General features: G+C 43.6%; 1 protein-coding gene across 1 annotated transcript in view; it reads left to right on the forward strand.

Moving 5' to 3' along the window:
• The first annotated feature begins 5,053 nt into the window (after positions 1-5,053).
• Positions 5,054-25,119, forward strand: part of LOC120045860 (multimerin-2-like) — a 27,885-nt gene continuing 7,819 nt past the window's right edge. The window contains exons 1-4 of the mRNA XM_038990793.1: positions 5,054-5,449; positions 15,888-16,010; positions 23,809-23,915; positions 24,193-24,276. Coding sequence (XP_038846721.1) covers positions 5,082-5,449; positions 15,888-16,010; positions 23,809-23,915; positions 24,193-24,276 — 682 coding nt within the window. The 5' untranslated portion in view covers positions 5,054-5,081. The remainder of the gene's footprint in view (positions 5,450-15,887; positions 16,011-23,808; positions 23,916-24,192; positions 24,277-25,119) is intronic.

Consider the following 25,119-nt stretch of genomic DNA (forward strand, 5'->3'; position numbering starts at 1 on the left):
AAAGGAAAGAAAGGATAGAGCTACAATACAGATCTTGGTGTGTGACAACCACTGCTTTATCCATCAACCTGAAGGTGTCTGAGTGCTGGAGTGCAGCCTGAAAAACGATTCTTTACTTTTCCATGATACGCAACAAAACGTTTGCGTCTACACATCTGCTGTGTAAATGTGTTATTGCCAAGATGTAAATTGGGGGTTCAATCATGTGGTTAAAAAATCCTATGAACGTTTGTTGTCTGTCTTTGGGAGTTGAGTTGGGTTGCATGGGTTAATATATGTTGGATCACGTTGTTATGGAAACTAAAAATAACAAAACAGTCACATGAAAGGACATCAATATAGGACCCCTGCACCTGACGTCCCCCTCATTAAATGGCGAGGGAGGACCCATTAGAAGGTGGGTGCTAAATTACTCACAGTGGAGGGTTGCAGCATTCCACTGTCTGATGTCCTCACCCAGGGGTAACTACGCAGGCCTACACACTGTTACGGCCCAAATTTACTGTACATGGATAGTGATACAACAATCCAACTGACAGAGGCACTGTATCAGTCCCCTAAGTCCAACAAAACAACGGCTATCAATGAAAGAGTCATGAAATATGTTAGTTAAGTTTGGATCTGGCAGCAGATAATAACAGCTGAAGCAGCAGGTTGTCAATACCATTTGGACTAATCATACCACTTCACGACTGCCCAGGTTCCTAAACAGACCCTCTCACCATTTGCCCATGTTATAACAACACTAATAGAGCCAACTATAGTCTCTGAACCCCAACTTCAAGTACCAGAATCCATAGAGCTACATTACTGTGTTGGTAATCAGCTAACCACTTCACAGCTATTACTCAAGTCTCCCCATATCATTCTCCACTTTCTACTCCACTTCAGGGAGTGGGAGAGAATAATGCAGTGCATTCTAGGTCTAAATGATCTGAGAAGTGTCCTAATGTCTGTTAATGTGTTCTTGTGTTTGTGGTAGAAGCAGCTGTATTGAGACATATGCGAGATCCAGCAGCCCCTGTGCTGTATCATTCTAACAAGCCACTCAAACACATTTCATTTCCTGGAACAAATAAGACAAACTGATCTCTAGAAAGAGTTCCCCGGGGTTGCAAGAAAATGGTTCTCCCCTATTCCCAGTTCCACCAAATTCCTGCATTCAGAGCAGTGATAAATAAAGGCCCAAATAGTGGGCCTGCTGCCAGTTAGTTCCAGACAGACCCACCATGCCAAGGCTGCAGCCACCACACCCTGCAGACCAGCGCATCGCTGCAGTCCCTCCCATCGTGCACCTGTGTATAGTCATACAGCAGCGGCAAAGCGGGGCTACAGCAGGGCCAGGCAGGCAGACAAGGCCATAAAATGTTTTACGTGAGACGCAATGGATATTACTTCAGAGCAGCCAGCCATGACACCAGCACGGTCTGCTAGCGGTGTCCCACTGCGCCACGCAGCAACATGGACAGTGATATTGATATGGCTATTGGAAAATGCCTATTATTTAGCACTCCCTGAGAAACGATAATCTAATATAGGCTACCCTCAAACTTCTCTTGTGAGATTTCTATTAAATGATTTTCCATAAAATACTGAACTAACACTACAGTTCTAATTGAAAACTGCTCATGTGCATAATTGGACAGTTTTTTTTAGAGGGCTTTCATGTATTTAGATTATAATGGTCCAGTACCTCACATGACCTCCTCATCCAAACAGCGAAGGCACCAAGAGGATGCTTTTATCTAATTCATGTGGGGCCCAGAAATCTCACCATCAGTATGGGTGGGCTATGTGTGGAACAAAAGGAAGCCTGTTACAAAGAATCAAAGTTGGACATTTAGCTTGTCTCCAGCTTTGTTCGAAAACTTTTGGGAGAGTCACACAACCTTGGGGTATTTCAAGCATCTCCTGTACCTGGTTACTGATGTTATCCTTTAGGAAGGAGTCCCCACAGGAGTCACAAAGGGGTCGTCCCACATGGGACCACAATAGAGAAAGCGACCTATTTCCCTTGTCATCGTATTTCACAAGGAAACTAATTTCACTGCATAGTGTACATTCATATGTTCCTAAATGCAATATACATTTAATGAGGTAGTCTGGGTCTCTGTGTGAGTCTGTGTTAATGACTGTATAGGGAATTGTGTACATTTGATGACACGTTCCAGTGCATCGTAGCCCTTTCCTGCAGTCAAATTACTATGTGGCCTCATGGGTGGAATGTAATTCATATTTTTCATAATTTTATAATTAATAAACATGATTGGAAAAAAACTGTGTTTCTATGCCAAACAGTTTTGTTATATTTCAGTCTTCTGTGATGTATATGAAGTTTAATATTGGGATGCAAACTCAAAATGTAATACATTTCAACTCTATATCTGACATGATACAGGTGTCTTCTAATTAAAAACTTCTTCGGGATCGGTGTCCCTTCCACGGGATGATTGAGCTAACGTAGGCTAATGCGATTAGCATGAGGTTGTAAGTAACAAGAACATTTCCCAGGACATATACATATCTTATATTGGCAGAAAGCTTAAATTCTTGTTGATCTAACTGCACTGTCCAATTTACAGTAGCTACTACAGTGAAAGAATACCATGCTACTGTTTGAGGAGAGTGCACAATTTTGAACATGAAAGTTATTAATAAACAAATTAGGCACATTTGGGCAGTCTTCATACAAAATCTTGAACAGAAATGCAATGTTTCGTTTGATCAGTCTAAAACTTTGCACATACACTGCTGCCATCAAGTGGCCAAAATCTAAACTGCACCTGGGCTGGAATAATACATTTTGGCCTTTCTCTTGCATTTCAAAGCTGATGGCATAAAAAAAATACAATAGAATGTTTTTTCTTTTCTTTGTATTATCTTTTACCAGATGTATTGTGCTATATTCTCCTACATTCCTTTCACATTTCCACAAAATTCAAAGTGTTTTGTTTCAGATGGTACCAAGAATATGCATATTCTTGCTTCTGGGCCTGAGCTACAGGCGGTTAGATTTGGGTATGTCATTTTTGGCGAACATTTAAAAAAAGGGGCGGATCCTTAAGAGCCGCGTGTGTGAGGTGTATACATTTGTTTCAAAGTAGATTTGTTTAAGACTACCAAGAAATACTCTGTGTGACCCGGATGTAGCCCACTGCAGTGAAAGGTTAAAGAGATACTTCAATGTGTAATTTTGTAATTTGGGTGGTTTCCTTTCCCTGTAAGTAGTTGGGGGCAAGGTATGGCAGCAATCCATGCTTTGGTTTATTTTCCCTGGCACTGTTTCCAAATGCTAATGCTAACAATACCATGTAAGTCATTGTACCGATATTAGCCAAATCATCTTTAAAAATAATTTGTTGAGCTACACAATCAATTTTAGATACTTTATAAGGATTTGGAAACAACATGCGAAAAATGCTACAAAATGCTAAAACAGGTACCATGAATTGCATAGGATTTGTGCCAAAAATTCGAAAATGTTAGCATTTGAAAACACTGTCAGGGAAACTAAACCAAAGGATGGTTGCTGTCCAATATCCCTTTTTCATATCTATCATTGGAAACACATGTAACATTACAACCTCTGTTGATGGACAGGACATGCACTTTACACTACAGTACTGCATATACAGTTATACAGCTCTAATAACATAATAACACAGAGATCAGTAATGACCAGAGCTCTCCCTCCTGGCCTGTCCCGTCTGGGCGACCTCTCTGTTGGTGGACTGTTGATCCCCAGCCCCAGCTATCCAAAGCGGCTGTCACCTCTCCCCCCAGGGAGTTTGGCAAAACAAGGCCCCGTCAGCTCTCTGCGTGTAAAACTAGTGCCACCTGCTGATGATACAGGTGAACACTCACTCTGTCTTCATTTCTCTCTCAGCTCATAATTTACCCTGGAGGTCCCTGGCTGCTTGGCTGCGGCCAAGAACACCAAATTAAGTCTTCGATCACATGGACACCCGGCAGGGAGGGAACCCACTACTAGAGCTCCACCTGGATGCAGACAAGGACAGTAAAACGATGTTGCTATGGAGAAGAAAAACATTTCCTTTCTTTTCGTTTTCAACAGTAAAAATCTAGTGCAGAATAGCTTACAGTGTTGAAGCATCTTACTGTATTGTGCTGCGCTGTACTGCTGTACTGTTTAAAGCAGCTGCTGCTGTACTGCTGTACTGCTGTACTGCTTAACAATTCAACCCCGGTTGGAGGATTCCCGGAATCAGGAGGGAATTAGCAGTAAATTTGGAATCCTCCAACCAGGGAATTTATTGAAAGTTCCTGGAATGTTGCAACCCTAGTCATAACATCATTCATCCCCCCACTATCTATTTAAAAACGGATTACTCATATGGGTCAGTGTGGGGGTTTGTGTGTGATTCTAATGCATAGAGACAAAGATAACTAGAGGGAAAAGTCTCTCCTATGCAGATACATTTGACTGATTCCCTATATCCTCTGGTCAACAACCCCTTACACTCCTTTAAAACCCATCCAATCTCTCGCTCTCTCTCCGCCCCAACATCCCTTTCCTGCACTCCGCCAGTCAGAGGAAGAGAGACAGAGGTGAGGTGATAAGAACATAAGAAATGGGTCGCTTCCTCACCGGCCCGGCTGGAGTATGTGTGTGAATGCGCGCGTGTGTGTGTGTGGTGAAGGTGGTGGTGTTGGGGGGGGGGGGGGGGGTCCTAAAGGCACCTCCAGCCTGCGGGCCTGAGGGAGGGAGAGAAACACAGCCACAGGCTCATTGTTCCAGGCCCTGCAACCTTGCTGGGGGGTAGGTGGGGGGTGGGTCGGTGGGAGGCTCATTTCCGAGGATTGTTAGAGGGCTTTGAAAACTTCAGGAGTTGGGTGGCTGAGGTGTGAGTGCATGTGTGTGTGCGAGTATGTGTATGTGAGTGAGGGGAACAGTGGGAGGGGACTCCTAGCCTAGGGAGGAGGAGGGTGACTTTTGAACATGGGGGCGGGGTATTTCCAAAACGCAACTCTTTAAAAACAAATAGCAGTCCCGGAGAGGTCTCAGATACTTTTGGCAGCTAGCTAGTGTGGATAGATCAGGACCAGGCAGGGAAGCAGACATGACAACTGTGGGGGAACTGATGCTGCTGGTGCTGGGGCTGCTGGTGACAGCTCATTGTGAGGTCAGGGCCAGAGATCCAGAGGTGGAGGAAGAGGACCCAGACCTGCCTCTGGAGAGAGAAGGCTTGGATACCCAGGGGATGAGGGTAGGAGTCCATCCTGAACCTGGGGGGATTGACATTCCCCACCTCAGGACAGGACCCCGTGGCCACGAACCTGATGTGCCTGGATCTGCCCGCCACCCTCTGGGGCATGGGCCACATGGACAACCCCATCAGGTTGGTCCTGGACAAAACCCCCTGGGTGTGCTGCCCGAGAAGAGTGCTCCCCCACCAGGAGAGGGAGGGAGCTACCCAGCCCGCACTGGGTAAGTGTTTATTCACAGTAGCTAGCCACCTCTCAGCTGACAGACAGCCTGTGCAGACACGTATTTATAGGAGAAGGAAAACACAGGAACAACCACCTGTGGATTGACAAACACACACATGCACTTCGCAGCATGCACATCAAACAGAACATTACATGTTTGGTCTACCAGCATGTGTGAACTAACAGCTACCACCATAGCTGTGGGAAGCAGGGGTGCAGAGGGTGCTGCAGCAACCCCTGAAAAAATGAATAAAAAAATGTATGTTTTTCTTCACAAAAGTAGGCAACAACAACAAAAATCCCAGCACCCCTAAACATCTTCCTGGCGGCTATGGCTACCACCCAGGTTAAGAACGTGGAGCAGCTCACATTTACAGTTGAAGTCAGAAGTTTACATACACCTTAGCCAAATACATTTAAACTCACTTTTTCACAATTCCTGACATTTTATCCTAGTAAAGATTCCCTGTCCTAGGTCAGTTAGGATCACCACTTTATTTTAAGAATGTGAAATGTCAGAATAATAGTAGAGAGAATGATTTACTTCAGCTTTTATTTCTTTCATCACATTCCCAGTGAGTCAGAAGTTTACATACACTCAATTAGTATTTGGTAGCATTGCCTTTAAATTGTTTAACTTGGGTCAAATGTTTTGGATAGCCTTCCACAAGCTTCCCATAATAAGTTGGGTGAATTTTGGCCCATTCCTCCTGACAGAACTGGTGTAACTGAGTTAGGTTGGTAGGCCTTGCTCGCACACACTTTTTCAGTTCTGCCCAAAAATGTTCTATAGGATTGAGGTCAGGGCTTTGTGATGGCCACTCCAATACCTTGACTTTGTTGTCCTTAAGCCTTTTTGCCACAACTTTGGAAGTATGCTTGAGGTCATTGTCCATTTGGAAGACCCATTTGCAACCAAGCTTTAACTTCCTGACTGACGTCTTGAGATGTTGCTTCAATATATCCACATAATTTTCCATCCTCATGATGCATTCTATTTTGTGAAGTGCACCAGTCCCTCCTGCAGCAAAGCACCCCCACAACATGATGCTGCCACCCCCGTGTGTCACGCCCTGACCATAGAGAGCCTTTTTATTCTCTATTTTGGTTAGGTCGGGGTGTGACTAGGGTGGGTAATCTAGGTTGTTTATTTCTATGTTGGCCTGGTATGGTTCCCAATCAAAGGCAGCTGTTTTTCGTTGTCTCTGATTGGGGATCATATTTAGGCAGCCATTTTCCCACTGTGTTTTGTGAGATCTTGTTTTTGTGTTGTTGCCTGTGAGCACTGCATTTGCTTCACGTTTCATTTATTGTTTGGTTTTGCTGAAAGTTTCACCAAGTAATAAAGATGTGGAACTCTATGTACGCTGCACCTTGGTCCAGTTATTACGACGATCGTGACACCGTGCTCCACGGTTGAGATGGTGTTCTTCGGCTTGCAAGCATCCCCCTTTTTCCTCCAAACATACCCATGGTCATTATGGCCAAACAGTTCTATTTTTGCTTCATCAGACCAGAGGGCATTTCTCTAAAAAGTACAATCTTTGTCCCTATGTGCAGTTGCAAACCGTAGTCTGTCTTTTTTATGGCGGTTTTGGAGCAGTGGCTTCTTCCTTGCTGAGCGGCCTTTCAGGTTATGTTGATATAGGACTTGTTTTACTGTGGATATAGATACTTTTGTACCCGTTTCCTCCAGCATCTTCACAAGGTCCTTTGCTGTTGTTCTGGGATTGATTTGCACCAAAGTACGTTCATCTGTAGGAGACAGAACGAGTGTCCATCCTGAGTGGTATGACGGCTGCGTGGTCCCATGGTTTTTACACTTGGGTACTATTGTTTGTACAGATGAACGTGGTACCTTCAGGCATTTGGAAGGTCTACAATTTATTTTCTGAGGTCTTCTTTTGATTTTCCCATGATGTCAAGCAAAGAGGCACTGAGTTTGAAGGTAGGCCTTGAAATACATCCACAGGTACACCTCCAATTGACTCAAATGATGTCAATTAGCCTATCAGAAGCTTCTAAAGCCATGACATCATTTTCTGGAATTTTCCAAGCTGTTTAAAGGCACAGTCAACTTAGTGTATGTAAACTTCTGACCCACTGGAATTGTGATAAAGTGAATTATAAGTGAAATAATCTGTCTGTAAACAATTGTTGGAAAAATTACTTGTGTCATTACTTGTCATTGTCCTAACTGACTTGTCAAAACCAGAGGTGGGACCAAGTCATTGTTTTACAAGTCACAAGTAAGTCTCAAGTCTTAGCACTCAAGTCCCAAGTCAAGTTCCAAGTCAAGACAGTCAAGTCTCAAGTCAAGACCATCAAGTATCAAGTCAAGACCATCAAGTATCAAGTCAAGTCTTAAACTTTGAGTTTCGATTCCTAAACAAGTCATAATGTGCTCTTCACCAAATGTAATACCATTTCATATTTTTAACAAGAGTAAGTTAGTATATTACATTTACGCAAATCATGAATGCTTTTAAAAATATCTATATATTTATTACTTTCCAAATAAACTTTATATTTCCATGGAAATACATGGGTAGCCATGAGAAAGACACCCCCCCCCCCCCCCCCCCAATGGTGATCAACTATCGAGGATCGCTATGGGGCGCAGTAGGCTTGTACACAATCGACTAACCTAAACACTCTCTCTCTCTCTCTCTCTCTCTCTCTCTGCACAACTTTGTGGAGTTTCAAATATCGAACGAAGTTGGAAATTGTTGCGCCTCCGTCTGTAATTTTCTTCCCGCATGTTTTGGAAGTTGCAATCCATTTTTTATTGATACAGCGTCATCTTTATATCCGAAAATAAAACATTTGGGTATCATCTTTCCAAGGGCTTCATCTGAATTCACCCTCTGACCTTCCTCTGCACTGCCACGCACAACTTTTTCTCAGCTGGCACAATTTGATTGGCTGCTGTCCGATTCAAACTGTAATCCGTTAAATGAAGAGTTGATGCGCTGCACACTTTTTTTAATAGGATAATTTTTTATATTTTGGGCTTGGGGAGGGTATCAAGTCAGGTCGAGTCATAAGGCTCAAGTCCAAGTCAAGTCACAAGTCATTGGTGTTAAAGTCAAAGTCGAGTTGCAAGTCATCATATTTGTGACACGAGTCTGACTCGAGTCCAAGTCATGTCCAAGTCATGTGTCCACACCTCTGGTCAAAACTATAGTTTGTTAACAAGAAATTTGTGGAGTCCCCTCCTTTCACTGCCTTGGTTTGGCTGGGCTTCTTGTTAATGTCCTCTCTCCAGTCCCACCTCACCAAAGTGTCAAAAGTAGGCACATATTTTTCCTTACCCGAGCCTAATCAATAACAATTCATCTTAATTGCATAGAAAGCCATATGAGAGCTGTAGGTTTCCTGCAGTTTGTGCTCAGAGCCCAGGCTGCCGGCGGAGCCTGATCTTTGCTCCAGAGCTGGTTTACTGGACATGTCATTAATCTAAACCGGATACATACATTACACCCTAAATTGCAGCGCAGCTAGCCTGATCCGCTGATAATGTGCTCCCCGAGGAGCTAGCTCAAACAGCTAGCGATTAGCCCTCCTTAAGAACAGCTATTTAAACGTTTACTTAATAACGACATCGTTCAAAGAAGACCTTCTTTTTCTTATGTGTCACCATCATTACTGTAATGGAGGTCAGGTTTGGGCCGGCGAGCGTGTAGCCTGTGATATCTCTGAGGGCCAGGTTTGATTGGATCCTCTTGTGCTGGAGTAGGCTGGGGGGGTCAGTGAGAGGTTCACCCTATGTGTGAATAACTCTTACTCTGCAACAGAAAAAGTGAACTGTCTTTTGCAAACTCTCAACTCAACCAAGGTTCATGGTTCGACTGGATATGTGAGAGGTATGCATACAGTCCTTCCTCTTCATTGTACATTTCTTTTATTCAGTGTGCTTCGGCCTTGACGTCTGTAAACACATTGGTTGTTAACAATAATAAAACAAAATCGAGAAATTTCAATGACTGAATACCTCTGACATATGAAGAGCACTGACTGTGCAAAGGAAAAGTAAACTGTCGATAAACTTTCAGTCCAACGAAGATGTATTAATAGACGAACAGAGTGGATATGTGAGAGGTTTTCAGCCACCCAAGGATGACCAATACGGACGAAACGTCTCTTCTTCTTCTAAACCGTTAAATATATATATATATATTTACAAACTTCTATTTGTTCGCCAAGAGTGTCTGAATACCTTTAGCATAGGAATAACACTGATTTAAAGGTCAGATATCTCCATTTATTTTAGTGCTGAATGGTTTTCAGTTTAGTGTTATTGGCATGTTTTCATCCCCAGTAACAACAGTTACTGTTGTTTTGGTGAGTATACTGCTTGGGTGAGTGCTCAGGGTCTAGATGATGTGTGGGCGCGTATGTGTGTGCTACAGTGCTAGGATAATTCCCTCCTGCGGTGCAGACAGTGCGCTTCACTGCTGAGTCTGAGGCTGTTTCATTCTGCACACTGCTGGGCCCCCAAAATGCATGTGTTAGAACCCAGGTGGTGGGTGAGGAATGTGGATATACGAGGGGCGTTGGGATGGATGGTTCACGGCTGACGTGAGGCATTGGGTCTTTGGTACGCATGGGGAGCTCTGAAAGGCCACAGACAGCGAGGGAGTGAACTGTAGACCTGTGTGGACTACTACAATCTAGCTAGCAAACAGAACAGAACTATGCAGAAGCAAAGAGGAGCAGACCCAGACAACAGGCTAAACAACTCATTACAAGAACCCATGAAAACAGGAAGTATGAGGGAGGGGTAGTTTACTGCTTAAGCTGTTTTCATCAATTCTGCTCCAATGTTTAAATGCAACACAGCTCATTCTAGTTCGGGATGGATGTTACATCTGTAACGTCATCGCTAATGGCAAAGCTCCGTAGACATAATTAACAGTCTTTTAACGACAATTATACTTTTCGCAAATGTCTTTCATCAAGCACTCTCATTAAAATCAACATAATAGTAAGAAAAGCTCAAATAATGAAAGCAAGACATGAAAGTGCAGCCCATGTGTAAAGCCTGGTCCTCCTGCTGGGGTCCATCGTGGGGCTCGGAGGCTCTACTGATGACTGTACTGGTGACTGTACTGATGACTGTACTGATTACATGTACCAGCTCCAGCTTCAAGAGCGGAAACATCCACTCCCTTTCCACCCCTCAGTGGCCCTTCCCGGACCACTCGGAAAAAGGTCATTCCCGACCCATCACCAACGCAGCCAATGGCTGTGTCCGGAATGGATGTGTGGAAAAGACCGTTCTGCTTGTTGCCGCTATGCTCTCACATCTCTCTAAAACATGTCCCGGAGGAATCAGCTTTGATTCCCAGTGTTCTCGGCCTCGCCGCTCAGCCACTGGCATTGGCACAAAGGCCTTTTGTGTACAGTCGGGTTTCAGAGTCCATGGCGACTCAATGGCTAACAGGACCCCCATACCCATCTGGTTATTTTCTCTTTTCGTTTCTGAATCAACATCATCTGCAGCAGTCAGGGTCCTCTGCAGAATTTAAACACTTTGAACACTCTCCGACACAACGTGGCTTTTCTTGAAAGCAAAAAAAATAAAATCATAATGATGGCCACTAGTGCAGCATAAAGGGGATAGTGTTATCCAGGCCAGCTGTACTGTATAAGAAACAAGCAAAAGAGGAGTCCTGGCTTTGAAACCCAGCCAAAATAACATTGTAGATCTTCTGTTAATATTAGTTCTTCATTTATCTTGCGAAAGGAGTCTCTGGTCTGGTGTTATTGGTACTATAAAACATCTAGGATTTAGTTAAATGACATGACTCTTCAACAAAGACTACAGAGCTTCTTAGCTTAGCTTAGCTTAGTTAGCCCGTTTTGGAAACCTCAGCTCCTCCAACCCAGAGGCCTAATCAACCACCCAGAACGCCACGAATAGACTGTGGGAGAGGACAGTGTCGCTGTGTGAACACAGTCTTAGTATCATATCACCATAATAGAGAAACTCACCGCCAAAGCTGTATGACAGAGCTGTATGAAGGTTTGTCCAATGGATTTGCAGTGTATGTGTGTGTGTGTGTGTGTGTGTGTATGTGTGTGTGTGTGTGTGTGTATACTGTGTGGTGGAGTGTCTCAGGAGGGAGTAGGTTAGCGCTGCGTGAGAGCGTCAGATGCTTCCTTCCTGGTCGGAGCCAAAGAGGGGTGATGTTCTGGGAGTTGTAGGCCTACAGGAGGTACGACCACAGCTATTGTGCTCTCCCAGAGATGGCCATTCATGATTTCACAGCAGACCAGGAGGAAGCGACACCGGGCAGCTCTGACTCAGACCTGCCAAGCTAGTGGCACAGTGGTGGGGTTGAGCATGGAAGGGACAGATATTGGACGTTGACAAATTGAAATTCACATTGACAAATTTGAATTTCCAATGAAAAAGTTCAACTTTGCAAGCAGTCGGTGGGAACCCTAATTCCTAGAATGCGAAAGCACATTGCCACTGCTGGTGGCTGGTAAGAATCTAGTATCCGCCTTCTTCTCAGCCAGAAAGTGAGTGCACATTTACCTTGGGAGGGCAGAAAGAGCAGACCTCAATGTTCTCACATTGTAAAAGTTTTATATTATTGTTATATTGTGAATTATCAACAACGAGATGAAGCGCAGAACACTGTTTGTGACACACTAGAGGCCAAAACAAACTTAAAGTATCAGTCAATTCACCTCTAGTCAATTCACCTCTAGTCAATTCACCTCTAAGCAATTCACCTCTAGTCAATTCACCTCTAGTCAATTCACCTCTAGTCAATTCACCTCTAGTCAATTCACCTCTAGTCAATTCACCTCTAGTCAATTCACCTCTAGTCAATTCACCAGGCATTCCACTCTCTGAGTTTCCATTCAGTCCTGTTGAACGAGGATATTGCTCAAAATGTCCCTTGTTTTTGTATGGGAAGGGACACATTCTCTCCTTGCATTTGCTTTCTTATTAGCTTTGGAATGGCGATCGTCATGTACTGAAAACTTGTTAGACGAGCTTGTTTGTTGTGGCACTGTTTAGTCTGTGTGAGGGTGAACGCCGTGGCAGAGCTGGAGGCTGTTAGGGGGTTCAGGAGACCTTGTTCTCTCAGTTTATGAAATATAAACTTAGTGCTGGGTTGTGACACCCCTCCTCCCCATTCTTTATCCAGCAGGAGTTCCCCTCCTAAAGGGGGTTGTAGCTTACTGGGCCAAGAGAAAGACAGTCTTGGATCAGAGTGAGAGAAAAGGTGAAACATCTTGTAGAAATCAACTGTCATCGTTTCTACACGTTCTCTGTCTCTGCAGTGTAAAGTAAGTCTCAAAACGAACCGCAGCGGTATATGTGTCTGTACAATACACGAAGGACTTCGCAAACACTCCAATGTCAGAGCCACAACGATGCAGCCACTTGCTTGTTGCCTTGGAAACAGATGAAGTATTTTGGTTTAATCCTCACCACTCCTCTGCAGCTGCACGTCAAAGCTCTTTGTTTGGTCTGGCCTGGACACAGAAGTGGTGGATTAGAGAGTCAATGACACACTCATGTTGAGAATTGTCCAATACATGGTCCTGTGAGTCCCACGGCTTGATTCATGACTGACGCCCTGGAGGGGGGGGGTACTGTACATACATACGTCTTAAAGTTCCTCTTAAGCTTGAATGGGTGAGCCAGATCAGATAAAGATTGTCCTGTTCGGGGAAAACACTCCTACTCAAACACACAAACACGCAGAGTTAATTAACCCTTGACCAAATTCAGCCTCCATGCAATGCTACAGACCACAGTGGAAGGGAGTGGTTTGGCAAAACATCGCAGCCACTTTGCCTCGCCTCACAGGTTCAGCGAGGTAAGCCAGAAAAAACACCAAACAACAGATCTGACATGTCACACTCTACCACGTGTCAGTTTGAGGGGCCCCAGGCCAGACCTGCTCGCCTGGTGTTTAGTCAACTCTGTCCCCCGTTGATGGGACAGAGGGGCGTGAGGTTTGTCTCAAACAGACTGGTCGAGACAGGGCCACCCAGGAGCAGTTAAATTCATCCCCCTCTGCACCTGTCTCATCTGGTGTCAGGGGCGAGATGACCCCTGCAGTGTTGTAGACTGACCCCTGGCTATCCTATACCTTCTCTAATAGGTTGTTTGGACAGACTGGGTCTGAAGCAGGGTAGCAAAGCTCAGTGCAGGTTTGTGCTGGTTAGGGAGGGTCAGAAGGGGAGAGCCGCTGTAGCAAATGAAGGTCATGGGGGCCAAATGGAACAAGAAGGCATAATTCTCCAGAAACTGAGATAAATGAATACCTGTGGAATTCATTGAAATCAAATCTGCCGGTAAATAAAAGTGAATACAATTTCTCTGATTAGATATATGCAGACAGCAGTGTGAAGGTCCTGACAAGAAAGCCAGCCCATAGATGATGTCTTGGCCCAGTCAGTAGTTGCTACGTGCTGAGAAGGCAGAGTTGGAAGCAGGGGATCATTCTTTCATCACTACCCTCGAGAGGAGCCAGGCGGGTGACTCACCATGCCAGGCCTGGGCACTGAAGCTGGCAGTAAAAGACCCATTATATAGTAATGAAGGGTAGATAGGGGTCAGGAGGGAGACTGTAAAATATAAAAAGCAATTGTAAATAGAAAAGGGATAAAAACGTCAAAAGAAATGTAGGCCACCAAAACGATACGTTCTTCAAGAGTCAAACAACACCCAAATAAGGTTGGATGAAAAGGCAGATGCTGCTGAATGGATTTTATTTTTGGCCCTGTGAAAAATAAATCAAAAAGACTTAGATTATGGGAAGTCCAGTGGTCAGTGCCGGATGCTATGTTTGTAGCCCTGACCTGTAGAAACAGGAAGGAAAACCACAGAATTGCAAACAAGCAAACTGTGAGACAGCAGCAGTAGTTGAGGGAGAGAGCGCTGTAAGCACAGGAGGAAGACAGACCTTCACCCCAGAAACCTATAATAGTATAGAATAAAACGTTATTGTCCAACCAGGATGGAAGTTTTTCTTTGGCAACACCTTACATTAAAAGAATGACATACACAAACATTCTCACATCACACATATAAAACAGTCAGTTCAGCATACTGCATATACTAAAAACAGGACATACATTCACTCACAACTGACAGCTGCCCCAACTGCACTGTTAAAATAGATAAGTACATATACCAATACAATTGACATTGCATTTAGTAGTCCAACACCTTCGTCTTGGCCATGGGCATGCTAAAGCGCCGGCCAGAGGGAAGCCTTTTGAACTGAGGGTGTAGAAGGTGGGAGGAGGTCGCCAACGATGCCAGGAGTGTGCAAAGCTGTCATCAAGGCAAAGGGTGGCTACTTTGAAGAATCTCAAGTATAAAATATATTTGGATTTGTTTAACACTTTTTTGGTTACTACATGATTCCATATGTGTTATTTCATAGTTTTGATGTCTTCACTATTATTCTACAATGTATAAAATAGTAAAAAATAAAGAAAAAACCTTGAATGAGTAGGTGTGTCCAAACTTTTGACTGGTACTGTACCAGAATAATGGTAATCTGTCCAAACTCGCGTGGTAGATAGAATGGCCTGAATGATATAATGAGCATCTCATAGTGTCTGGTGAACACTTGTTCAATCACATTACACTGTCTGGCCCAAGTATTAACTACAACGATACACAGCCGCCAGCTATTGATTTATGTGATGTTGTTTTGTCTCGATCTGCTCTAATGACAGTGTATCCATCACTGTTCACATCAATGTTGTCCTGCTTGAGCCACGTTTCTGTAAAGCAGATTGCTTGCTTCTCCCAAAGTCGCCTTCAAATTTAGCCTTGGCCCGCTAACTCATCCAGTTTATTATTTAGTGACCGCACATTTGACATGGTGATCACTGGGAGCGGGTGACGGCTTCCCCGCCTCCGTAGTCTGTTCCTGACACCACCGCTTGAGCCTCGCTTCTTCTTAGTTTCCGTTTTTGACTTTGTAGAACCACAATCAGGTAAGGCAATGGTGCTTTCGAGGGTGTGAGCTTTATCTTGGAAAGAGAGCAGATTCTCACAGGTGTAGGTTATCAACGGGTGTAGGTTATCAACGGGTGTAGGTTATCAACGGGTGTAGGTGATGGTGGTTTTACTCACTGACTCCATACAATCTCCGTTAGTAATGTTGAAGTTTTTTTAATATTACAGCAATCAGGATGAACAGGGTCACAGCCATGTACAATCCACTTTCAAACTTGCGACGCACTTGGACTTAGACTAAACAAAACAAAGTTGAGCGATAGAACTATAAACAAACGAACAGGGTCTGGCAGCAGCGCCGTGCCCCTAGAGGATGTAATATCTCTCCATAGATTATCTCAACGGTCTCCCAGTTTCCGGTGTCATTACACACAGAGATTGCACAGTATCAAAGGAATGGCGCTGTGTGTGTGTCTCTCTCTTTCAGGAACTGGTGTGCATTCGTGCACCGCCGCATTGTCACCACGGCTGTCTCCTGTGGCACAGAGGAATACACCATCAAGTCTCAGAGCCCCTGTCCCAACGGCACACCTGACTGCCAGCTTGTCATGTGAGTTCATCCCACTGTGCATTCAAACGTCAACTCAAACCACATACTAACAGTACAATGCATTATATTACAGATTGCATGATGCACACTCAGATTCTCCAAATCGCCCACACACATCTTGTTAATTTTTGTGTGTTTTATTTAAACTTTATTTCGTCAAGGAGTCATACTGAGAGCAAGGCCTCTTTTACAGATGAGCCCTGAATGACAGAAATGACAGAAAAGACACATCAAAATATGAATACAAAATGCAAAACACGGTCATAACATACACACACATTCATTCCTCAGTAATAAGGTCCTCAATCAGCTTTCTGAATTGCCCTAGAGGCACCAGAACATCACATTTAAGAACATTTTGAAACTTGTTTCCACACATAAGGTACAAGAAAACTAAAAGCTAATTTACCTACAGGGCATTGGGAAAGTATTCAGACCACTTCCCTTTTTCCACATTTTGTTACGTCACAGCCTTATTCTAAAATTAATTAAATAATGTATTTTTCTCATCAATCTACAAACAATACCCCATAATGTCAAAGCGAAAACAGGTTTTTATAAATTTTTGCAAATTCATAATAAATAAAAACTATTATACCATTATTTACATAAGTATTCAGACTCAAAATTGAGCTCAGGTGCATCCCGCTCCATTTGTATTTTGTAAAAACATTACAATACATTCACAGCAAGCACATTAAGTGTGTGGCCTCAGGCCACTACTTTACTACCACATACTGTATCTACAACACAAAATCCATGTGTACGTGTGTGTGTGTGTCTCTTCACAGTCCCCGCTGTTCCATAAGGTGTATTTTTATGTTTTTAAAATCTGATTTTACTGCTTGCATCAGTTATTTGATGTGGAATAGAGCTCCATGTAGCCATGGCTCTATGTAGTACTGTGCACCTCCCATAGTCTGTTCTGGACTTGGGGATTGTGAAGAGACCTTTGGTGGCATGTCTTGTGGGGTTTGCATGGGTGTCCAAGCTGTGTGCTAGTAGTTCAAATAGACAGCTCAGTGCATTCAACATGTTAATACCTCTCACATGTTGTGATGAAGTCAATCTCTCTCCCACTTTGAGCCAGGAGAGATTGACATGCATATTATTAATGTTAGCTCTCTGTGTACATCCAAGGGCCAGCTATAATGCCCTGTTCTGAGCCAATTGCACATTTCCAAAGTCCCTCTTTGTGGCACCTGACCACACGACTGAACAGTAGTCCAGGTGTGACAAAACTAGGGCCTGTAGGACCTGCCCTGTTGATAATGCTGTTAAGAAGGCAGAGCAGCGCTTTATTACGGACAGACTTCTCCCCATTTTAGCTACTGTTGTATAAATAATGTATGTTTTGACCATGACAGTTTACAATCCAGGGTTACTCCAAGCAGTTTAGTCACCTCAACTTGTTCAATGTCCACATTCTTTATTACAAGATTTAGCTGAGGTTTAGGGTTTAGTGAATGATTTTTCCCAAATACAATGCTTTTAGTTTTTGAAATATGTATGACTAACGTATTCCTTGCCACCCACTCTGAAACTAACTGCAGCTCTTTGTTAAGTGTTGCAGTTATTTCAGTTGCTTTAGTAGCTGATGTGTATAGTGTTGAGTCAACCGCATACATAGACACCCTGGCTTTACTTAACGCCAGTGGCATGTTGTTAGTAAAGATTGAAAAAAGTAAGGGGCCTAGACAGCATGCCTGGGAAATTCCTGATTCTACCTGGATTTTGTTGGAGAGGCTTCCATTAAAGAACACCCTCTGTGTCCTGTTGGACAGGTAACTCTTTATCCACAATAGGGGGTGTAAAGCCATAACACATTTTTCCAGCAGAAGACTATGATCGATAATGTCAAAACCCGCATTGAAGTCTAACAAAACAGCCCCACAGTATTTTTAGCGTCAGTCCCTTGTGTAAGTGCTTGTTGTATGTCCTTCCCTTTAAGCGTGCTGAAAGGGTGTTTTCAATTTGTTTACTGTAAAATAGCATTGTATCTGGTCAAACACCATTTTTTCCAAAAGTTTACTAAGGGTTGGTTACAGGCTGATTGGTCGGCTATTTGAGCCAGTAAAGGGGGCTTTACTATTCTTGGTTAGCGGAATGACTTTTGCTTCCCTCCAGGCCTGAGGGCACACACTTTCTAGTAGGTTTAAATTGAAGATATAGCCTCCCGAGTCCCTATGGTGAAGCATGGGTGGCAGCATCATGCTGCGGGGATGTTTTTTCAGCGGCAGGGACTGGGAGACTAGTCAGGATCGAGGGAAAGATGAACTGAGCAAAGTACAGAGAGATCCTTGATGAAAACCTGCTCTAGAGCACTCAGGACCTCAGACTGGGGCGAAGGTTCACCTTCCAACAAGACAATGACCCTAAGCACACAGCCAAGACAAAGCAGGAGTGGCTTCGGGACATGTCTCTGAATGTCCTTGAGTGGCCCAGCCAGAGCCCGGACTTGAACCCAATCGAAAATCTCTGGAGACCTGAAAATAGCTATGCAGCAATGCTCCCCATCCAACCTGCTAGAGCTTGAGAGGATCTGCAGAGAAGAACGGGAGAAACTCCCCAAATACAGGTGTGCCAAGCTTGTAGCAGCATACCCAAGAAGACTTGAGGCTGTAATCGCTGCCAAAGGTGCTTCAACAAAGTACTGAGTAAAGGGTCTAAATACTTAAGTAAATGTAATATTTAATTAAAAAAAATATTTGAAATGTGCAACAACAAAAAAATTGGCATTATGGGGGCGTTGATTATCCGTTAAAAATGGATAAACAAAAAATGGATAAACAACGAGGACTATGGAAAATAATGAAGGACCTCACCTTCCATAGGCCTATTTATTTGGCAAGACAGCTGTGCATGGCTTCATCTCACTGTCGAAGACTATATGATATGTTTTGGTTATATTCGCTTTTTGTTTACTGCGTTTGTTTACTGTTAATGTAACTAAATATAGATTGTGTCATGACTTTATTGACCTGAAATTTTGTGTACTTGGTACCCCTGTTTTGTTCTGTTCACATTCATTTGTGCGCATTCACAGTTATGTCGGTATTCAAAGCCAAACTGCTATTCAGTACTTTTGTTTGCATGCATGAATAACTAGGCTACTACTTTCAGCATTTAGTTTGCATTATTTTGGTAAGACAACTGTGTGTACGGCTGCATTTACATAGGTTGTTTGTAATAAGTGAATTACCCGATCTATCTTGTAGCCTATACTCATTACCAAAACAGCCTAGCTGCAGGGCGCTGTCCATTGTGCTGATACAGTGCAGCGTAGATTGGTGTGAAACCTGTAGTCTACCTGTCACTTCAAAAGCATTCAATGATCTCAGAGTCTCACCATTTGAACTTTATGTTTATTGTGATATAGCGTAATTATATGAGCAGACCTCAATATAATTCCAATGCAAGAATCCCCAAAAATTGTGCCCCCCTCGACGGTTTCAACTGCCCCTTAGTCACTTTATCCTGACGCTGGGTCTACTCCTGCAAGTACTGCCCATCACCGCTAGGTAAAATCAAATCAAACGCTGTGTGTGGTGCACCTTGGAAGGAACCACTTACTAGGGAGAATAGGGGGGGCTTACTCTTTGCCTGGTCCAGTGAGTATGCTCACTCCGCAAAATACCGCTGACAGATTTAAAAAAATGAAATCTCAGGAGGCACTTGCCCTTGTGCTCCCTATGGGCATGAAGCCTCTGACTGTTACTAACACATATAAGAAAACCCTATTACTACCACTGACATTACTACTACTTGCCGCAAGTACCATTACCACTACTACTATTATTTCACCATAAATACTTCAAGACTAGCAGCACGCACACCACATCGCACACCACATTTACTTCAGTAAATGGTATTTTTCTAGTTTTATTTTGTTCTTTCATTAGGATCCCAGTTAGCTGTTGCTATTGCAGCAGCTACTCTTCCTGGGGTCCACACAAAGCATACAATATGACACAATACAGAATATTAATAGACAAGAACAGAGGTATGTACATGCAAAATAAGAATAAGGTCCTGTACTGACATAAAGCTATAAGAAAACAGAGACCTATACTCTTGGCCTAGATTCAGTAGCATCATCATACAGGTAACTGCCAAAATAAAGGAAACGCCAACATAAAGTATCCTAATAGGGCGTTGGGCCACCACGAGCCAGAATAACTTCAATCCGCCTTGGCGTAGATTCTACAACAATCTGGAACTCTATTGGAGGGATGCGACAACATGACAAGGTGAAAACTCTGTCAATGTGCTCTTGAGCAAGGCACTTAACCCTAATTTGCTCCAGGGGCGCCATAGTACTATGGCTGACCCTGTAAAACAACACATTGTACTGCCGCTATCCGGTGTATGCGACAATAAAACATATTTTGTATTTCTTTCTTTATTTTTCCTAAAGAAATTCCATTATTTAGTGTTTTGTTGATCAAATCAAATTTATTTATATAGCCCTTCTTACATCAGCTGATATCTCAAAGTGCTGTACAGAAACCGAGCCTAAAACCCCAAACAGCAAGCAATGCAGGTGTAGAAGCACGATGGCTAGGAAAATCTCCCTAGAAAGGCCAAAACCTAGGAAGAAACCTAGAGAGGAACCAGGCTATGAGGGGTGGCCAGTCCTCTTCTGGCTGTGCCAGGTGGAGATTATAACAGAACATGGCCAAGATGTTCAAATGTTCATAAATGACCAGCATAATCACAGTAGTTGTCGAGGGTGCAGCAAGTCAGCACCTCAGGAGTAAATGTCAGTTGGCTTTTCATAGCCGATCATTAAGAGTATCTCTACCGCTCCTGCTGTCTCTAGAGAGTTGAAAACAGCAGGTCTGGGACAGGTAGCATGTCCGGTGAACAGGTCAGGGTTCCATAGCCGCAGGCAGAACAGTTGAAACTGGAGCATCAGCACGGCCAGGTGGACTGGGGACAGCAAGGAGTCATCATGCCAGGTAGTCCTGAGGCATGGTCCTAGGGCTCAGGTCCTCCGAGAGAGAGAAAGAGAGAGCATACTTAAATTCACACAGGACACCGGATAAGACAGGAGAAGTACTCCAGATATAACAAACTGACCCTAGCCCCCCGACACATAAACTACTGCAGCATAAATACTGGAGGCTGAGACAGGAGGGGTCAGGAGACACTGTGGCCCCATCCGATGATACCCCCGGACAGGGCCAAACAGGAAGGATATAACCCCACCCACTTTGCCAAAGCACAGCCCCCACACCACTAGAGGGATATCTTCAACCACCAACTTACCATCCTGTTGATGGTGTTGGAAAACGCCGTCTCAGGCACCACTCAAGAATCTCCAATAAGAGTTCAATTGGATTAAATTGGGTATTGATCATATTCCGACCTCAATTAGAAAAGGGGACCATCTTAAACAGCTAAACCAAAGGGAGAGTTTTTGGATTTACAAACTACAGGCCACTAAATACCCTGGTTTAAATAAAGATATGGATGTCTCACTTTTCCTGTTGGGTCGTGAGAGGTTCCTTTGCTGTCATCTAGTGGACATATTTCTCTATTGCCCTCAGGTATGTTTAGACGGCTGTGGTCCATGTTCGATCTAGTGTACTCTAAAATAGATGGCTCTCCTATTCTTACCACTTTGCCTAGTCATATTCAAGGTTAGACCAACTTTTCTAGGGGTTATGATGCTTCTAGCCTTGATTTGCATTTTGATAACGTTTCACTTTTTAATAAGTAAATTATTGCTTACTATGTGTCGTCCTTTTAATTCCATAAGCCTGTCCTCTTCAAATCAGGGTTGATTGTAAAACGCTGTTCAAAAGAGGACATTGTATTATCATATCTTTGTACTCCCTGATGAAAGCCATGCAGCGAAAACGCGTCAGTTATTAATCTTTGTTTCCATTTGACATGCCGTACAAATAAAGGCATTTTAATTAATTATATGAAGAGTGCCTTGGTCCTCTTTTCTTTTTTGAAGAGTTCAATTGGGTTGAGATCTGGTGACTGAGATGGCATATGGTCTACATCATTTTCATGCTCAACAAACCATTCAGTGACCCTTCGTGCCCTGTGGTTGTGGGCATTGTCATCCTATGGGGGCGTAGCTATGGTAGCCAAAATAATGGCCTGCCCAGCATTTTTATAGCACAATGGGATGTTAATTGCTTAATTAACTTAGGAACCACACCTGTGTGGAAACACCTGCTTTCAATATACTTTGTAGCCCTCATTTACTTAAGCGTTTCCATTATTTTGGCAGTTACCTGTGTATCAGTTTACATACACATACACCTTATTTAGGTCAGATAGGAGAGAGGCGTTGTGCTGTGAGTTGTTTTATTTGTTGATTTTTTTAAGCACATTTTACTGTTTGCTTGAGTAATTTGATGAGATGGGAGTTCCATGTAAACATGGCTCTGTATAATACTGTGCATTTCCTTAAATTTGTTTTGGATTTGGGGACTATGAAGAGACCGCTGGTGTCATGTATGGTGGGGTTAAGCATGTCTGTCCGAGCTGTATGTTACTTAATTATACAGACAATTTGGGATCTTTAACACAGTCATTTTTCTCATAAAAACAAGAAGTGATGCAGTACATTTTTCCTCTACTTTGAGCCACGAGAGACTGGCATGCATCTTGTTGATATTGACCTTCTGTTTACAGTGAAGCCCAAGATGTGCTGCTCTGTTGTGGACACCAGCTGCAGCTTTTCCGAGCTCCTTCTTTGCAGCTCTTGACCATATAACTGGGCCATAGATGTGGTAGAACCAGAGCCTGCAGGACTTGTTTGCTTGAACGTGGTGTTAAAATTGCACCATCACAGATAGACCCCTCATCTTCACAAGGATAGAATCAAAATGCCTTGACCATGATCATTTACAGTGTACGGGAACACCAAGAAGTTTATTTTCCTCTACTTTCTCAATAGCCACATTCATTACCAGATTCAGCTGAGGTCTAGTAGTTAGGGAATGGTTTGTACCAAATACAATGCTTTTAGTCAGAATGTGAATTATGCCGTCACATTCAGGGGTGTCTCAGTTATTTTCAAGGGACCTCCTATGGTGCACACTTTTTTTATGGGCCTAATAGTAAACGGTAATAATAGTTTTTTTTAAGGTGGGGGGGGGGGGGGGGTGGGGGGGGGGGGGGGGCATTAACACAACCAGTCATGATGTTTTCTGTCCGTCCACTCCAAAAAAAATCCAGCATCTAAACCGTGCACTGGCGCCATTTGATGAGTGGAAAAAGAGATCTGTTACAAAGCACCAAAAAGTGTAATGACATTCACTGACACTCTTGTAGCCTGAATTAACTGACCTTTCTTGTAGAAATAAGTTGGGACACCTGAAAAGGGGCTGAGATATGGGACTTTCCCGGGATGACAAGTGCAGCCCAATAACTGTGCAGCCTCATGGAATATTTTTTTTAAAACCATGACACAGAGGTGCGTTTAATTTGGAATAAGCTTTTATTTTAAAATGTACCACTGTAGCAGTACAAATTGAATTTTAAACAAATAGGAGAATGATTAAATTTGCATTGTTTAGAATCCCCCCAAAGTTTAACTTTGTTGTATTTAGTGGGACTCATGTCTCATTAGGGGTTAAACAAAATTTGTTCAATAAGTTTACCGAGAACTGGCAGAAAGCTGATTGGTCGGATATTATAGAAAGTAAGGGAGCTTTACCATTGTTGGGTAGTGGAATCACTTAAGCTTCTCTCCAGGTTTGTGGACAAATACTTTTCAAAAGAAAGGGTGTAATCCAATGTTTTTGGTTTGTGTATTTTTATGTGTGTTTAGGTACAAGCTCTCTACCCGGCCAGTGTACAGATTAAACCAGAAGATCTTCACCGCCTTGTTGTGGAGGTGCTGCACGGGACATGGAGGGGAGAACTGCGAGGAAACGGGTACTGATACAGACCTACACACAACTGATACACACATGGTACAAGAAGTAACCTTATGGTGCAATATGCCTCCACAAGCCTACTCTAAATTGTCTCCTTTATTACTTGCAGAGTTTGGCTCTTGTTATCTTAAGTAGATTTCCTGTGTGTGAAATGGCCCTTAACTCTGCGAGAGGAACCGGCTGGGAAATTAATGTGTTTACGAAAACTGTGGCACCAATAAAAGTAACATCCTCTCTCCGTGCTCCTGCTCTCTTCCTCTATCTCCCTTCCCCAGTAGCTGATGGCCATATATCTGACTCTGCAGACCCCACAATGGCAGGACGACCACATCCAGGAGACACTGAGCCTCACCACACAGGTAGAGGTCTGCTCATCAGAGGGAGGGAGTGGGGGGGGGGGGGGGGGGGTGACTGGGTAAGCTGCCCTCGATCAAATGCCCCGTGACGTCCTCTCTGACTCAAACTGAATAACCTGAGGAAACGACAGTGGCCAGGAGAGCGAGTGTTTGGGTAAATGCTATAGCAGGCTGTGGGATGTTCGTCACTTCCCGGGGGAGGGAGGAAAGGGTTTGTGAACCGTTCTCAGGACATCGAGCAAGGCCTTAAAAGGGGGTGTTGACCCCATCCCAGCCTGCCCTAAGCCCTCCAACTATGTCTCTCGTGTGTAGCTATGAGCCCAAACACACCAGTACACAAACACATTTGCAGGCATGAGAGAAAGAAAGACTGAAAACAGTCAGAAGCCTAAGACACTAGGCACCTAAAAAGAACCCTCTGCACTTTTGGGCCAGTTTTAGGTAACAAAGACGTAAAGTCCCTCGTTGTCAGGTGGGCCGCTCTCAGTCCCTCCACGTCCCTTATTGAGAGCGCTTCCTAAACCGTAGAGGGCTCACATATTGAATTCTTTACCACCACTGGAGTCGAATAGCTATTGTATTACACACACTAATCAAGCACACCCACAGGGTTGGCTGGAGTGGGGTCATAAGTGGTGGACAGAGAGCAAACCTAAGGCTATGGTTCTCAGGGTCAGGGTAGAGTTGTCTGCCCACTGACATAGCTACTGCTCTGTGGCCCTGTGCCAGTCCAAGTGGAATCATATAACCACAATCCAAGTGCTGTGATCACAGTTCACATCAGTAGATACAACAATGTGCCACTGGAGAAACAAGGACAAAGTGTGGTTAAACATATTTACCTTG

This window comes from Salvelinus namaycush, chromosome 4 (assembly GCF_016432855.1).
Source record: "Salvelinus namaycush isolate Seneca chromosome 4, SaNama_1.0, whole genome shotgun sequence".
Classification (NCBI taxonomy): Eukaryota; Metazoa; Chordata; class Actinopteri; order Salmoniformes; family Salmonidae; genus Salvelinus; species Salvelinus namaycush.